A 17,680-nucleotide genomic window follows, 5' to 3' on the forward strand; every position below is an offset into this window, starting at 1 on the left:
ATCTGTTCCACGACTTTCTGATTCAGAGACCACTCGTGAGGCATCAGGATTGCCCTGCTGAGCTTGTCAGCTATCACATTGGTTCTCCCTGGGATATGCATTGTAACTAGAAAGTGTTGGGAAGATATCGCCCACTGCCAAACACGTAGAGCCTCTCGACATAAGGTTAGGATCTGGTTCCCCCTTGTTTGTTTATTTACCATACCACTGACATATTGTCTGATTGGATTGCTATTGTCCCTAGAGGAAGAAAACTGTGAAGTGCTTGCAACGCTAGCAACACTGCTCTCATCTCTAGAACATTGATATGCAAGTGAGCCTTATGTTCTTGCCATGTGCCTTGGACTGTCTTCCTAGATAATGCCCCCCCCCCAATCTGGGAGGCATCCGTGGTCACAGTAGCCACTGGTTGACGAGTAATGAATGGTCTCCCTATCGTTAGTTGATTGGACTGTTTCCACCATGAAAGTCCTTTTTGCAAGATTCCATTGTTAAAATGGGATGAGATAGAGGCTGTTGCTGAAGAGACCACTGGGAAAAAGTAGCCACTGTAGAATTCTCATATGTAGTCTGGCTAACGGAACTAAAGTTATAGTAGAGGCCATGGTTCCCAGTAGCTTGAGCACTGTCTTTGCTTTGACCTTGTGATGGGGAAGCAGGTTGTATATTTGTTGTCTTAGATTTTGCACTCTGTCTGAAGGAAGGTGAGCCATCATTGAGACTGTGTCTATTTCTGTGCCTATAAAAGTCACATATTGAGAGGGTGACAAGACAGACTTTTCCCAATTTATAGTGATGCCTAGCTGAGTACAGACTTTGATGGTTGAATCCCTGGCTTTTAGAAGTAGATGCCTAGTAGTGGCAGTCAGGAGCCAGTCGTGCAGGTACGGAAACACTTTGAATCCAAGATGTCTCAAGTGAGCCGTTACTACCGCCATGCATTTGGTGAACACCCAGGGGGCTGTGGTAAGACCAAAGGGCAGAGCATGAAATTGGTAATGACTAGCTCCCAGCCAGAAGCGTAAATGACTCCTTGATGGTCTGTCCATTTTTATGTGGTAGTATGCGTCTTGGAGGTCTATGGAGCACATCCAGTTGTCTTTCCCTAACAGAGGTAGTATAGACTGCAGTGTTACCATTTGGAACTTGGACTTCTTCACTGATTCGTTTAACTTGCTGAGATCCAAGATGGGTCTCCAGTCCCCTGGTTTTTTTTGGCACTAAAAAGAATCTTGAGTAAGTTCTGAATCCTATCTGGTCTGCGGGGACTATTTGGATGACTCTCTTTTGCAGCACCTTTTGAACTTCTATAGTTGCTTGATCCCTGTGATTGGATGGAACATTTGGGAGTTTCTTGGTTAGATGAGGTGGAAAAGAGAAGGGCATGGAGTATCCTCTGGAAATTATCCTTTGTACCCACTTGTCTTGTGTGATGTCATGCCAGGGTTCTGGGTACAAAGATAAGCAACCCGCGACTGGCTCCAGAGAAGTGCAGCTGGTCCTCACTTCAGGAGCACTGATAGGGACATCCACGAAAAGAATTGCGGTCATCCTGGATGTCCTTCAAGAATGCAACTTCAGTCATAACATGTGGGTTGTCCTGCCTCAGGCAGCCCTCGGTCGGCCGGATTCCAAAGTCTGGGTCCGACGTCGGCTGATGTCGCATTTCTCTCCGACGTCAGAGCGGCTGGAGTACATAAGCATCAGCCGACACCATTTTCTTCAGTCTTTCTTGCCGCGTGGTGCCCGAAGCAGAAGCAGTTCGCAAGTGCCGGTCGGTCAGCTCCTGTATTCTACGATACCGAAGTCATCAAAAAAGCTAAGTACCCCATTGGGGACCTTTTCTTGCCTCAGCCGATGTCAGAAATTACTGAAAAAGTTAACAATTGTCTTTCTTGTGGTAAACAAATACCTCATAAGGATTTCCACTCTTATTGTCTCCCTTGCCTGGGCCCAGACCACGACGTCTCGGCCTGTGTAGCCTGTGCTCGCTTCAACAAGCGCACTCTCAGGCGCCGGGCGGAGTTCTCTGAAGATTTTTTCGGCGATAATTTTGCTTACACCATGCCGTCGGATCTTCCGACATCGCAAACTCCCAAAAAGCGAAAAGACCGGGACCGACATCCTCGGCCCGCGTCTACTACCAACTCCACGCCAAAACCTAGCGCGAGTGCTCCGGTTCCCTCTGAGACGGTCTCTCCGCCGCTCCGAACCGAAGACACCACATTACCGACGACTCCGATTCCAGACATTACTCCGCCAGTTATAGATTTTCCTCCGGATACCGAAACCGAGGAAATGCCCGAGACCATTGCTGTAGACAAGGTCACTCCTGCACGTGGAGCTGCCAGGCCCCCTATGGCCATGTCTATTAAGGCCTACACTAGGGCTAAGGCAGCCAGCAAAACAAAGCATATTACTTCTAAATCCTTACCTCAGCCGACTCCAGAGACACAAATTATGTCCATGGCTGCTGATTTAATTTCCATGATTAGAGGTTCACAGGCCCATCCTGAGAGAGGATCCCAGCCCCCTCCTGATAAAAGGCCCCGGGTTGAACCCTCTGACCCTACTCCTTCAGATGAAGATTCTGAGGGCTCTGTCCACTCTGATAGCCAGGAAGAGCTCTTTCAGACCTATGAGGACTCGGATGCAGAAGATTCCATCCCCTCGGCCTCCCCTCCTGAGGATATTTCTTTTGGGGAAGTTCTACACACCATGAGGGAACATTTCAAGTGGCAAGGTCAGGAATATTCTGATTCTAGGAAACGCCTTAGGACTTTCCTTAAGAAGCCTCAGCACAGGCCCTTAGCTATTCCTTAGGTTCATAGGTTCATACTAGGCTATCTGCCCGAGGGCATTTACAAGCCTAGCCCATAGTTTTGTGGCTTATGCCACCCCTTTAGTATGGGGAACTATACCCATTATTTTGCTGTGCCTCTGTTGAGCAGTGACACTGAGGTAATCCCTGGGGTATATCTGCGATCTCCCATCCATTGGTCAAGATTTCTCTTGAACAAGGCCAGCGAGGTGCTCTGCCTCACATATACCGGGATTTTATTCCACAGCATAGGGAGTCTTTGGGTGATGAATCTATCCCTCTTTTGGGATATTCCTCCTGTACTTGATGTTCTGGATGATTTGTATTCTGACTGTAGTGCTACCCCTGATTCTCTTCCTCCTGCTCCAGCCAAGCCAGACAGGTATTACAGGGTCCCAGAAACTCATTCCCATTTATTCAGGGCCCATACTGCTGATTTAGAAACTATTTCACAGGGGCCTAAAGGAGTTTCAGCCTCCACCTCAAAAAATCCTTTGCCCTCCAACAGGGAAGCTAGGTCATTAGAGAGATGGGGCAAAAAGGTTTGCACATCCACTACCTTATCTATGAGAGCTTTAAATTGCCTTTTTCATATGTTACAATGTCAGGATTATCTGTTAGAAGATTTACAAAAAACATTAGCCACTCCTGATCCTTTAGACAGGAAGACTTTGCAGGAAGCTGTACATAACACTCAGCAAGTAAGCAATCACTTCCTGCAGTGTGGATATGATGCACTGGAAGCTTCATGTAGGGCAGCTATGACAGGGCAGTCATTCGTAGACATGCTTGGTTGAAAGATCAACCTCTACCAGATCATGTAAAGCAAAACTTCTGGATGCACCTTTGGAAAAGAACAAGCTTTTTGGTGCAAATGCTAAGGATGTGTTAAAGACCATCGAAGAAAAGCAAAATCAGTTCAGACAGTGAAAGATTTCCTCCAGGTTCAACCCCCTAGATTCAGTAGGAATTGGCCTTCAAAAAACTGGTCCTTTCCTAATCCAGAAAAGTTTCAAAGGGGTAAGAACAGACGTGGCCAAGGAAGAGGCCAATACAGAGGCCCTTACAGGGGACGACAATGGCAGCCAGGAAACCAAAGAAGTGACGCAGGGGTTTCACCTGCCCCACAACCACAATCTCAATGACTTTCCTCTACTACCGCCTACCAGTGAACAACTAGAAGCTCCCTTGGGCGGGAAGTTATCTCTGTTTGCAGAAAACTGGCACAGACTGACAAAGGACAAATGGATTTTGGACATTATAGACCGAGGGTACAGGTTTCATTTTCATACCTTACCAAGAAAACAAGGCATGCCAAACCTACCACAAAATCAGAGGGCAGAGGCTATCAAGCAAATCACTCTGCTGACTCAGATGAAAGCAATAGAAAGAGTTCCACAACAAGAACAACACCAGGGGTTTTACTCAAGACTGTTCCTTGTTTCAAGAAAAGAATCTCAATGGAGACCAATACTGGACTTGTCCGCATTAAACACCTTTCTCATAGTACCAAAGTTCAAAATGCTGACCTTACAGCAACTCCTTCTCATGCTGGGCAAGGGGTCGTGGCTGATTACTCTGGACCTCAAGGAGGCATACCTGCATGTCCCTATCAGACACAGTTGCAGAAGATACCTCAGATTTCTTGCAGGCCAGAGCATTATCAATTCTCAGCATTGCCATTTGGCTTATCTACTGCGCCCAGAGTATTCACAAAATGCCTGGCTTCAGTAATTGCTCATTGCAGGCTCCAGGGGATACAAATTTACCCGTACCTGGACGACTGCCTCATACAAGCGGACGACAAATTGATGTTGACAAAAAACCTGGATTATGTCATACGATTACTTCAAGCTCTGGGATACACAGTCAACTTCCAAAAGTCAAGACTGCAGCCATCCCAGCAAATAATCTTCTTAGGAGCCAAACTAGACACAGCCTCTCAGATGGCTTACCTGACAGAAGACAAGCAAGAGAAGTTAACTCATTATTTCAAAGGTTTAGCAAATCTCACCCAGATGACTGCAAGGAGATTCCTACAGGCCCTGGGTTACATGGCATCCTGCATTCTCCTGGTTCCATTAGCAAGACTACACATGAGAAAGCTTCAATGGTACCTAAAAGCATTTGGTCTCAACACAGCAACAACTTGAGACAATCATACCACTCATTCCATGCCTACAAAAGGAATTCCTATGGTGGGCCTCGGTGAGCCAGGCAAACACAGGTATGTCATTCAAAAAACCACAGATAACACAGACCATGCCTACAGATGCCTCAGACCTTGGATGGGGGGCGCACATGGAAGGCAGGTGTATACAAGGACAATGGTCTCCAAAGGAAACACATCTGCATATAAACCAAAAGGAAATGCTGGCAGTAATGCATGCCATCGAGGCCTTTCAACACCAACTCCAGCAAGGCCATTTACTGATACGGACAGACAACACCACTGTGATGTGGTACATAAACAAGCAAGGGGCACCCACTCTTACCCCTTTGCAGACTGACAATGCAGCTTTGGGAGAAATCACTGAGCCTAAACATCCAGTTACAATCCCAGTTTGTTCCAGGAAAAGACAATGTGTTGGCGGACAGCCTAAGCAGGAATTTCACAGATCCACACGAGTAGAGGTTACATCCGAAGGCCTTCAGACAACTCACTTCGACATGGGGCAAGCCAGAAGTGGACCTATTTGCCTCTCACCTCAACCATCTTCTACCAAAATTCTGCACAAGGACATACCATCCAAAAGCTTGGAAAATAGATGCCCTCTCATTCAAATGGAACTCCCTAGCAATCTATGCATTCCCACCTCTGCCACTGATGACCTCAGTATTACTAAAGATCAAAGCAGAGAAACCCAAGGGAATCATAATAGCTTCGGACTGGCCAAGACAACACTGGTACCCACTACTACGGAGCATATGTCACACCAGGAGGTGGGCCCTTCCCCAGTGGCCTCTACTTTTGACTCAACACAATTTCGAAACACTGCATCCAAATCTTCAGACACTGCAGCTAACAGCCTGGGAGATCCCATAAATAAATTCAGCTTATCTCTCTCCAAGGAAGTTCAGCGGATACTAACAGAGGCTTCAGGACGATCCACCAGAAAGGTTTACTTAGCAAAGTGGAAAAGATTCAGCAATTGGAATACCAGCAAGGGACATGATGCATCATTGTTGAACATCCCACTCATCTTGGAATATTTGGCAGATATGTTGAAGAACGGCCTCTCATATTCTTCCATAAAGATACATGCATCTGCTATTTCAGCTAGATACAACACTGATCCTCCTGTTTTTTCTCACCCTTTACTAAGGCAATTCCTCAGGGGAATCAAGAACATTAAGCCACCAAGAAAGGCCCCAGTGCCAGCCTGGGACCTCAATTTTGTCCTAGAAAAACTGACTCTACCTCCATTTGAGCCAGCAGCTTCAGTTGACTTGTAGTTTCTCTCATGGAAGACAGCTTTCCTGTTGGCAATTACCTCAGCAAGAAGGGTTTCAGAGTTACAGGCCCTAATGGCAATACCACCCTTTATTATTTTTCACAGAGACAGGGTTTCATTACGGACCAACCCTACTTTTATAACAAAGGTGGTGTCTAGGGTTTCTTTAAATCAAGCCATTCATCTGCCTGCCTTCTTCCCCAATCCTGAGAATAAGGGGGAAAGATTGTAGCATACCTTGGACATTCACAGACAGCTTCGATACTACCTGGACAGAACCAAGGCCAGTAGGAAGTCTGAACAACTTTTTGTAGCTTACGCCCCTGCAGTCCAAGGAAAAGCAATTTCAAAACAGACTATTTCTAAATGGATTGGACATTGCATCAGATTCTGTTATTCCTTTCATGGAAAGACTGTTCCAGCCAATGTCAGACCACATTCCACTAGAGCTACAGCCACCTCTACAGCATTCTTAAGAGGGGTGCCTACCAAGGACATTATAGAAGCTGCTACATGGAGCTCCGTGCATACATTCTCCAAACACTACAATCTCCCTCTATACTCCAGATCCAGAGCAGGCTTTGCTTCGGCAGTCCTGCAGGGTTTGATTGCCACACCATCTTTTACCTAGAGCATTCCTCCTCCCCAGCTAAGCTATGGTATTCTACCCACATGTTATGACTGCAGATGCATTCTTGAAGGACATAGTACAGTTTTGTACCTACCATAAATGTAGATGTCCGATAGACATGCAACTGCAGTCGGATTTTCCCTCCCTCCATACCCCTCTATGCCTAGGGTCCACTCCTATCCCTGTTTCTCTTAGCTGGGGATATCTGTTATGGTGTATTTGTTTTATTGCTCATTTATTTGTTTGGAATCCTGTTTTTGTCTTCCAATTTGATTACAGCCTTCCTTGGAGGGCACCTGGCATCTGGGGCAAGAAACACTAAAGAAAATGGTGTCGGCTGATGCTTATGTACTCCAGCCGCTCTGACGTCGGAGAGAAATGCGACATCGGACCCAGACTTTGGAATCCGGCCGACCGAGGGCTGCCTGAGGCAGGACAACCCACATGTTATGACTGCAGTTGCATGTCTATTGGACATCTACATTTATGGTAGGTACAAAACTGTACTTTTTGTGGACCCCCCTGCCTCTAGGGCAATGTCTACCACTATTTCCTCCTCCTCTGCTTTGGAGAAGGAATCGCCTTGTGCATCTGGGAAAAATCTCTGAGATTTCTTGAACCACATTTTTTCCCCCTTTATGACCTTTAGGGTATGGTCTAGAAGGGATGGAAAAATGTACTACCGTGGCAGAGAGAGTCTTCCCTTCCTGCTCGCATCTGGTGAGTGTGTCTTTTACCTTTGGTCCAAACAGAGTGGAACCATCAAAGGGTGCATTGATAAATGTAGATTTGAAGGGCTCCACAAAGTTACACAAGCGCATCCAGGAGTGTCTCCTAAGGGAAACTCCTGAACCCTCTGCCCTGCTCGCTCCATCTGCTGCGTAAGATATCAGCCTCATGGAGGAGTTAACAGTAGAGTTTAAGGTGGACAACTGAGCAGTAATCTTCTCAAGGACTCCTTCAGTTAAAGTACCTTAGTACCTGCAGTAAGAATGAAGGGCGAGATGAACTACAAACATGGAACGTTATAGTGAGTACATAACTTCTTTTTTTTTTTCTACTTATTTTTAAATATTTTGCCATTACCTCATTAATAGTTCTTCCTTATAGTTAGAAAATACTTTAAGTGCTTATGTGCCCTTTTGACTATCGCTTTTTTGCTGTTTGTTGTTGAGGCCATCATTTTCTTTTCAGGCCTAGTAATTCCTTTTGGTTAGTCCCTAACAAATCCGTTTTAATTAGAGGATTCGTTTTTTCTCCCTTTAATTTCAGCTCATTTCAGTGGAGGGCTCCCCCTTCCTCCTTTTTTCTCCCTTTTTTCCAGGATTTCGCCATTTAAGTTAGAGGCATCTCCTCAGGCTGAGGAGTTGTTGTTTAACTTAGAGACTCTTCTCACCCTACTTTTCCTTTAAAAAAAAAAAAAAAAACTTGCCTTTTCTGTCTGCTTCTCGTTTGTTTTTTCTTCTGCAGTCAGTATTGTTGGCTGTTGTGTGTTTTTATTTGTCAGAGATGTCTAAGGAGTCTTCCAAAGAATCCAGACCTTTTGGATTCAAAAAATGCGACTCAAGCACACAAAAAATATCATTAACAGATGGCCATACAAGTTGCCTGTACTGTCTAGGAGCCGTTCACCTGCAGAACTCTTGCTCCATATGTGATGGGTTTAGTTCTAGGGTCCTGCAGGAGCGGAGGAATAAGTTAATTGTGCGAAGGTTACTCAAAGGGCCTTTTGAGGCATCATTAGAAGGGAATCAGGCAGGTAAAGCTGATAAGCCCTCCAAAAAAGTAACTTCATCGAATCCAGCCCTGGAAATGTCAAAGAGACAGGATAAACAAAGTTTGCTGGAACCGAAGTCTGTCGGGACCGACAAGACACAATCTCCTTGAGTTCCTTCAGTGTCTTCAGAACCAACCAGGAGCCAAAAAAGAAACTGGTCACCATCTTTGGAACTGGTGCATTCTGTACCACAGTCTCCACTTCTCCAGTCTGTGACAGGTAGTCATCGTTCATCCACCCATTCCTGTTGATCATCCAGGAGCCTTTCTGATGATGATGTGGAGAGGGTGGTGGAGAGGTTACTTCAGACACTGGTCTTGGCTAAAAGTTTATCGAGCCCAGCCTATATGGACATGGAGCTGACTGTCCAACCTAATTTGTCATTATTCTTCCTTCGACTCTCTTGAGTGTGGAGCCGGAGTGCATGAAAGTCATTGTGGTGGAACCGTCGGACCCAAAAATCACCTCCCGGTCTTTCGGTTTCGACATCTGCCCCAATCTCATCGATACCACCATCTGTCAAGGGATCTGAGAGCCGACACTCCCTCATTGGCTCTGAGGGGAGAGCGGGATCAGACCCTTGTCAGATCCTACTCTCCCACTTAGGGCTTAGGCGCAGGTGAGTTTGGCACCTACATCAGCCTTGGAGCCATCACCCTCAGTGCGGGGGAGGTCTCCCGACTCTTAGGAGCTGGAGAATATCTCGGACCGGGATCATGGTGCCTTTGAGGTGATGAGGAGTGTGCTGTCCCCCCAGACCACTCCACCCTCAGCTCCAGCTGCTCCGTACCCTTCGGAGCCAGTGTCTAACTCCACACCACCCCTCCATACAATGCATACAGAATCAATGCCCCAGGACGCCCCCTTGGATGACCCCCCTTTTCTGAAACCTCCCCAGAATACCCCTCTGAGGAGGTCCCTCGGAAGAGGACTTGTAAGAGGAAGCATTTGGACTCCCCCAAGTCTCTCACTTCAGACATGGACTTGGAGGACTCAGAAGGGTCCCCACAGTCCCCCTCTGAGGATGTCTCTTTTTCAGACATCCTGGAAATCCTTAAGCAGAGGGGTGGCTGGAACCCCCTTTTGATGATGAGTCCGTGTACCTGGAGGCATTTGGTTCTCAACCGTCCACCTCTTGGGTGTCTCCGCCTTTCGACCAGCTGCTGGGTGTAGTCAGTCGAAAGGCATGGGGCTCTTCAGAATTTGTGGAACCGGTTCCGAGGAGGTCCAAACTTTTCCTGACTAAGGGTGTTCCAGTTGATGCTATAGTGGTTGCAGCAGCCACATAGAAGGAATTATCTGAAACTACTTCTTCTGTCCATCAGTTGAACAAGGAGTCCCATACAATGGACAAATATGGGAAACGTATGATGTGAAGTTGTTAAATCTCGCCATTTATTCTCACTGATGGGTTCGGAGCTGATCCTCGGCTCCGGCACGGCCGATAGCAAAGCTCAAGGTTTGCCAGTAGCTCGAGACCAAGCCCCTTATCCCACAAGGCACTGCTTCAATTACCTCAGATCTAGTTTGCTGCAGCAAGAGAGATCTCGAAGATCCAGTTAGCTTGGACCAGTTTTTGCTAAATCGCAAGTTTAAAAAAATTCTTTCTACTTCTTTTGATAGATAATTCTTCCTTTAGTGTGTGTGTGTGTTTCACGTTAAAATAATATAGTTTTAGTAGGTAAGATTGTAGAGAGAGTGCCCTGTGTTGGCTTAGTTTTCTTAGTGTTGGGCCCTTTCTTAGCCCTATTTAGTTTTAACAACTTTTTTCTTGTTATTAGTATTTTTTTTAGTGTGGTCCTAGTTAGCCCTGTATTTAACCTCTACAGGTTAATTTTGTGGTGTGTCTGTTTCTAACATGTTGGATGAGAGGGAAAAGTCTCACCCCAAATTTAAGTTTAAGAAATGTCCAGATTGTGGACAGAAAATGTCTGTCACTGACGGGCATGTCCAGTGTGTTTACTGTCTGGGGGCTAAACACCTCCAAGACCTTGCAGTATTTGCCACTCTTTTTCCTCTAGGGTTCTCTTAGAGAGAAGAAGAAAACTTATTGCTAGGGGATTGCTGCAGCATACTTTCTCTGAGGTGTTGGGCAGCCAGGAAAGTGCCAGCACTTCTTCAAAATCTTCTAAATCTTCAGATTCTAAACTTACCAAGAAGACAAAAAGATCAGAGGGTACAGGGTCATTGGTTCCACAGTCTTCAGAACTGAGTGTCCCTTTGGTTTGGAGCCAGCACCCAGTCTTGGAGCCAGTCTCTGAGGTTCCCTCATCTCCTCTGCTCCAGTCAGCACCTTTGGTGCATTCTTTGAAGTCTTCAGTCAGCCTCTCTGATATGGATATGGATCGGCTAGTGCAGAAGCTTCTATGGGCACCAGGACTTGCTAAATTGTTGTCAGCTCCGAACACTTCGTTGGAGCCGAAGACCATTGAACCGGACTTGACGACTCCTCCTCCGAGCCGTACTGGACTCTCTGAGCCGAAGGAGCCTGAACCGATAGTTGTCAGACCTATGGAACCGAGACCCGCACCGGTGTTATCGGTTCCATCTACTCGTACGTCCTCGGACCGAGGACGCTAGGAGCCAACACTCTCCTGTCGCGTCCGGGGAGGACAGTTGGACCGATTTGTTGGTGCCGACTCTTCCTTTCGGGGCTTCAGCTCGGATGAGCTCAGCTCCTAACACGGGCTTGGAGCCCATGGTTTCGGTGCAGGAGGATCAGATGGTCCCTCTGGATTCGTCTACCCCTTCTCGTCAGAGCCATGGTGCTTTCGATGCCATGAGGAGAGTCCTGTCTCCTAAGACATCATCGGCATCAGTTCGGGCTTCCGTCTCCCCTCAAGCTCCTGTGTCTGCTTCTACGTCTACTGGTCACCCTAATCATAGAGACCCTGAGCCTCAAGTAGCCCCACAGGGCATCCCCTGCTCTTCAGAAACCTCACCAGATCTCCCTACTGAGGAGGTACCCAGGAAGAGACTGTGCAAGAGGAGGCACTTAGACTCCCCACATGAGTCTTTGACATCCGACACTGACTTGGATGAGTCAGAAGGGTCCTCTCGATCCCCCTCTGAGGATATCTCCTTTGCAGAGATATTAGAGATTCTGAGTCAGAGGGGTGATTGGTAGTCCAAAACCCCTACTGAGGACGAGTGACTCCTCTTGAAGGCTTTTGGGTCTCAACCTTTCACTTCTTGGGTGTCTCCGCCTTATGACGAGCTCATGGAGCTGATCTCTCATAAGGCGTGGGAATCACTGAAGGCCATAGAACCTGTCCCTCGGAAGCCAGATAAGTTCATCTCTGCCCCAGTGGACAAAGCCTTTTTGACCAAAGGAGTGCCTGTTGATGCCATGGTGGTAGCTGCAGCCACCAAAAAGGAAGTGTCTGAAACATCCGCATCTATCCATCCTCCTAATAGAGATTCTAGGATCATGGATAGATATGGAAAACGCATGTTTAGTTCAGCGACTTTTTTTCTGCGATTGCTGAACTATTTAACCCATTTCACGAGACTGCAAAGAGATCTCCTGAAAGAGCTAGGAGATACTCTCCATGGTACGGTAGCTGCAGGGGTTGCTGACAAAGTCAACACACAGCTCGCTACCCTAAACTCGGTTTTGAACTCGTCCATGCATCTCGTATCTTATGCAGCTGATGGTTCGAGTAGAGCTGCTAGTTCAGGTATTGCTCTGCAGAGACAAGCCTGGATGCATCTCTATTCCTTTGTGGAGCCCTTTAAGTCTTCCTTTATCAACACCCCATTTGATGGATCATTACTGTTTGGGCCTAACGTAAAGGAAACTTTAACCAGGTGTGAGCAGGAAGGCAAGACCCTATCTGCAGTTGGAGTCTGTTTTTCTACCCCTACCCGGCCCTATCCCAAGGGCCCTAGGGGGCGGGAAAATGTGGTTCCGAAAAGCACAGGGAGCCTTTCAGGACACACGTGGAGAAACCCCCTCTAGAGGCAGAGGAGGGGGTTATAATGGAAGACGCCACCCACACAGCAGAGGGGGTCCGCAGCAACAGGGTGACAGAGGCCAGTTCTCTGGTCAGCCCTACCAGTGCTCCTGAAAGGAGGCCTGACTGTCCGGCTCTGGAGGCAGTCGGGGGTCACTTATCTTTGTACCCAGAAGCCTGGCTAAACCTAACGTCAGATACATGGGTACAAAGCATCATTTCCAGAGGATATTTCATACCATTCTCTACCCCTCCCACTCCTGTAAACAGCATCCCAGATGTTCCACCCAGTCTCGGGGAACAAGCAATTGTAGAGGTCCAAAAATTGCTAGAAAAAAGAGTCATCCAACCAGTCCCAGCAGACCAAGTTGGATTCAGAACTTACTCAAGATTCTTTTTGGTTCCAAAGAAAACAGGGGACTGGAGACCTATCTTGGACCTCAGCAGACTAAACCAATTTGTAAAGAAAGAGAAGTTCCGAATGGTCACGCTTCAGTCCATTCTTCTCTTCCTAGGGAAAGGCGATTGGATGTGCTCCATAGATCTCAAGGATGCGTACTATCACATAAAGATGAACAGACGCTCCAGAGATCACCTGCATTTCTGGCTGGGAGCCAATCATTACCAGTTTCGAGCCCTGCCCTTTGGTCTCATTACAGCCCCCAGAGTGTTCACTAAATGCATGGCAGTGGTCACAGCTCGCTTGAGGCGTCTAGGATTCCAGGTGTTTCCATACCTAGATGACTGGCTCCTCACCGCTACCACCAGGCATCAATTGACTCAGGCAACACAATATACTGTGACACTCTGCCATCAATTAGGCATTGCAATCAACTTCGAAAAGTCTGTCTTATCGCCATTGCAGCATACCGTCTTTATAGGAGCAGAGTTAGATACCTCAACCACCACTCTACATCTTCCAATCGAAAGAGTCTCACTTCTTCACCAACATGTCAATTCACTGGTGTCAAAGAACAAAGCTACAGCAGCAGAGGTCTTGAAGGTGCTAGGTTTGATGGCGGCAGCAATCCTAGCTGTACCACTCGCAAGGATGCATATGCAAATCCTTCAATGGCTCCTCTTCGCTCAGTGGTCTTACCAAAAGCTACTGATGCACCACATGATTCTCATCACAGATTCTTGCAAGAGAGACCTTCGGTGGTGGTTGACGTCTCTTCATGTTACAATCGGAAGACCCTTTGTTCCCCCCCCCCAGTAGCCACTGTGAACACGGACGCTTCCCTGATAGGGTGGGGGGGCATTTTCAGGGAAAGACTGCCCAAGGCACATGGACAGATCAAGAGTCACATCTGCATATCAATGTTTTGGAGTTGAGAGCGGTACTTCTCGCATTGCAGTACTTTCAGTACTCTCTTCCTCTAGGAACAATTGCAATTCAGACGGACAACATGTCAGTGGTCTGGTACTTGAACAAACAAGGCGGAACCAAGTTTTACCCCCTTTGTCGAGAAGCCCTCAGGGTATGGCAGTGGGCTGTGTCGTCCCACCATTTTCTGATAGCAATGCACATCCCGGGGAAATCCAACATGATAGCGGACAAGCTGAGCAGGGCAATACTGTTGCCTCACGAGTGGTCTCTCAACCGAGTTGTGGATTTGATTTTCCACAAATGGGGCCAGCCTTGCTGCAACCTCTTTGCCAGTCACATCAATACCAAATGCAGAAGCTACTTTGCCCTAATACCACCTCCAGGACATTCCTTGAGAGATGCACTCATACACGATTGGCCTCCGGGTCTCCTATATGCATTCCCACCTCTTCCATTGATACTCAAGGTTTTACAGAAAGCAAAATCGCTGGGAAGGACAGTTATCCTCATAGCCCCATACTGGCTTCGACAGATTTGGTTCCCCTTCCTTCTCCATCATCTGCTGGAGGATGCATGGATTCTGGACCCAGTTCCGGACCTTCTGACACACCCGTCAGGGGACCTCCATCCTTCATTGCAGTCCCTAAAGCTGACTGCTTGGCTAATCCACTTCCCCTAATTGCCAGGCTTCATTCACTCTCAGATAATACAAGACAAATCCTTTTGTCTTCTCACAAGCCATCCACCAGGAAACTATACAGCAGTAAGTGGAACAGGTTCTCAATTTGGACCAGTATACAGAAAATCAACCCTTTCCGAGCTCCTCTATTGTCCATTTTAGAATTTTTGACAAAGATTTTTAAGGAAGGAGCAGCAGCTGCCACAGTTCGAGTCCAATTAGCTGCCATATCAAATTTCTACCTTGGATTCGATGGGTTGAACGTTATGGGCCATAAGTTATCTAAGGCTTTTCTTAAAGGTGCTTTGCACATGAGCCCTCCTGTCAAAATCCCTTATTCTCCCTGGAATTTGAATTTTATGCTTTCTCATATAATTATCCCCCCTTCAAACCAGCATCGTCTTGTAATCTCAAATATTTGTCCTGGAAGACTATATTTCTAGTAGCCATTACTTCTGCCCGCAGAGTGTCAGAACTTCAAGCATTATCTATCAGACCTCCTTACATGATTTTCCATGCTGATAGAGTATCTCTCAGAACAAACCCCTCCTTTTTGCCTAAAGTCTGTTCTGAATCCAATATCAATCAGGTCATTGAGTTGCCAGTCTTTTTTCCCAACCACTCTAACAAATTGGAATACATGCTGCACAAACTTGATGTACACAGACAGCTCAGATTTTATCTTGATAGAACTAAGGATATTAGAAAATCAGATCAACTTTTCGTATCCTTTTCGGAGGCCAGAAAAGGTAATCCAGTGGCTAAAACAACCCTATTTAAATGGTTATCAGATTGTATATCCTTTGTTTATGCGAATGCAAACATGCCATTGACACACAAACCTAAGGCTCATTCTACCAGAGCCGTTTCTACGTCTTCTGCCTTTCAAGCTAAATTGCCCCTTGACAATATTTGTGCTGCAGCCACTTGGTCTAAGCCTCATACCTTTATCAAGCATTACAAAGTAGATAAGGCTTCCAGGGACAGGTCTTCCTTTGGTTCCATGGTACTGAAAAACGTACTTCCATGAGCCACCCAAGATTGAGGGTGCTAGGGACGCTACCCATCAGTGAGAATAAATGACAAGATTTAACAGATTCACATAAAGAAGTTATGTACTCACCATAATGTTCCATGTGAGTTGTTTATCTCGCCTTTATTCTCACGTCCCTCCCTCCTTCCCCTTCCTGGCTGACAGTTGACTTAAAGGCTAGTACCGTCCTGGTTATTCAGTACTTCTTCCCCTTTGGGAAGTGCTTCCTTGTAGAAAAATAAAAAAAAAAAAGGGTATATGTATATATATATATATATATATATATATATATATATCTATATACACTCGCAGCAAACAAGATCTGAGGTAATTCCAGCAGTGCATTGTGGGATAAGGTGCTTGGTCTCGAGCTACTGGCAAACCTTGAGCTTTGCTATCGGCCGTGTTGGAGCCGAGGATCGGCTCCGAACCCATCAGTGAGAATAAAGGCGAGATAAACAACTCACGTGGAATGTTATGGTGAGTACGTAACTTCTTTTTTTCTTCAGCGGCCTTTACCCTTTGGTCACTGAATTATTTGTCCCATTTTACTCGTCTCCAGAGGGATCTCTTCACAGAGCTGTGAGATACTCTCCAGGATCCTACAGCTGCGGGAGCTTCAGACAAGGCTGCTTCCCAACTTGCGACCTTATCTTCTGTAGTTAACTTCTCCATACAGCTTATCTCCTACATAGCCAATGGAGCGAGCAGGGCAGCAGGCACAAGAATTGCCTTACAGTGACATTCCTGGATGCACCTTTGCTAGTTCACGGAGCCCTTCAGGTCTTCCTTTATCAATGCCCCATTTGATGGCTCATCATTGTTCGGGCCCAAGGTAAAAGAGACTCTTACCAGGTGCAAGCAAGAAGGCAAAACTCTGTCTGCCACGGGAGTAAGTTTCTCTGCGCCTACTAGACCTTATCCCAAAGGTCAAGAGGGTGGAAAAAAGTTGTTCCAGAAATCCCAGGGAGCTTTGCCTGATGGACTTGGTGAATTTTCCCCTATGGGCAAAGGGGGAAATAATAACAGAAGATTCTGCTCTCGTGGCAGAGGGGTCCGCAGAATCAGGGTGACAGAGATACATTCTCTGGTAGGCCCTTCCAGCACTCCTGAAAGGAGGCCCACCTGTCCACCTCTGAAGGCAGTCGGGGGGAGATTGTCACTTTACCCAGAAGCCTGGCAAAATATCACAGAAGACACATGGGTACAGTTGATTATATCCAGGGGATACAGCATTCCTTTCTCTCTGTCACCCCTTCCCCAAAAGTTAATCCCAGATGTTCCACCCAATCTAAGGGAACAATCAACCCTAGAAGTTTAAAGTTTGCTAGAAAAACGAGTCATCCAAGAAGTCCCCGCAGACCAAATCAGATCCGGAACTTACTCAAGGTTCTTTTTAGTTCCAAAGCAGACAGGGGATGGGAGGCCCATTTTGGATCTCAGCAGACTGAACAAGTCTGTCAAGAAAACAAAGTTCTGGATGGTGACACTGCAGTCCATACCCCCTTTTCTGGGAAAGGACAATTGAGTGTGCTCCATCGATCTCCAGGATGTGTACTACCATATCAAGATGGACAGGCGATCCAGGATATATATGCTTCCGGCTGGGAGCCAGTCATTACCAGTTCAGAGCCCTGTCCTTTGGTCTCACTTCAGCCCCCAGAGTGTTCACCAAATGCATGGCAGTAGTTATGGCTCACCTGAGGCGTCTAGGATTCCAGGTGTTTCCATATCTAGACAACTGGCTCCTTACAGCCACCACTGAGCATCGACTAACTAAGGCAAGGGACACCACAATTCATCTCTGCTCAGAGCTAGGCATCACTAAAAAACTACGAAAAATCTGCCTTGTTGCCCTGTCAACATATTACATTTATAGGAGCAGACTTAAATACAAAAGACGTGATAGCAAAATTGCCTCAAGAGAGAGTGTCAATCATACATCAGGTTTCAATTTTGACCATGAGAAAGAAGATACGAAAAAGATTTGTTCTCAAA

The 17,680-nt window shown here is 46.6% G+C and overlaps 1 protein-coding gene across 1 annotated transcript in view; it reads left to right on the top strand.

The window, feature by feature from the left end:
- Positions 1–15,732, top strand: part of LOC122816787 (dynein axonemal heavy chain 8-like) — a 9,517,065-nt gene extending 9,501,333 nt beyond the window's left edge. Inside the window, 1 exon segment of the mRNA XM_044089814.1 lies at positions 15,673–15,732. Within this exon segment, the coding sequence (XP_043945749.1) occupies positions 15,673–15,732 (60 nt within the window).
- Positions 15,733–17,680: the final 1,948 nt, after the last annotated feature.

This window comes from Protopterus annectens, chromosome 1.part1 (genome assembly GCF_019279795.1).
Source record: "Protopterus annectens isolate FY-2018-M chromosome 1.part1, PAN1.0, whole genome shotgun sequence".
Taxonomy (NCBI): Eukaryota; Metazoa; Chordata; order Ceratodontiformes; family Protopteridae; genus Protopterus; species Protopterus annectens.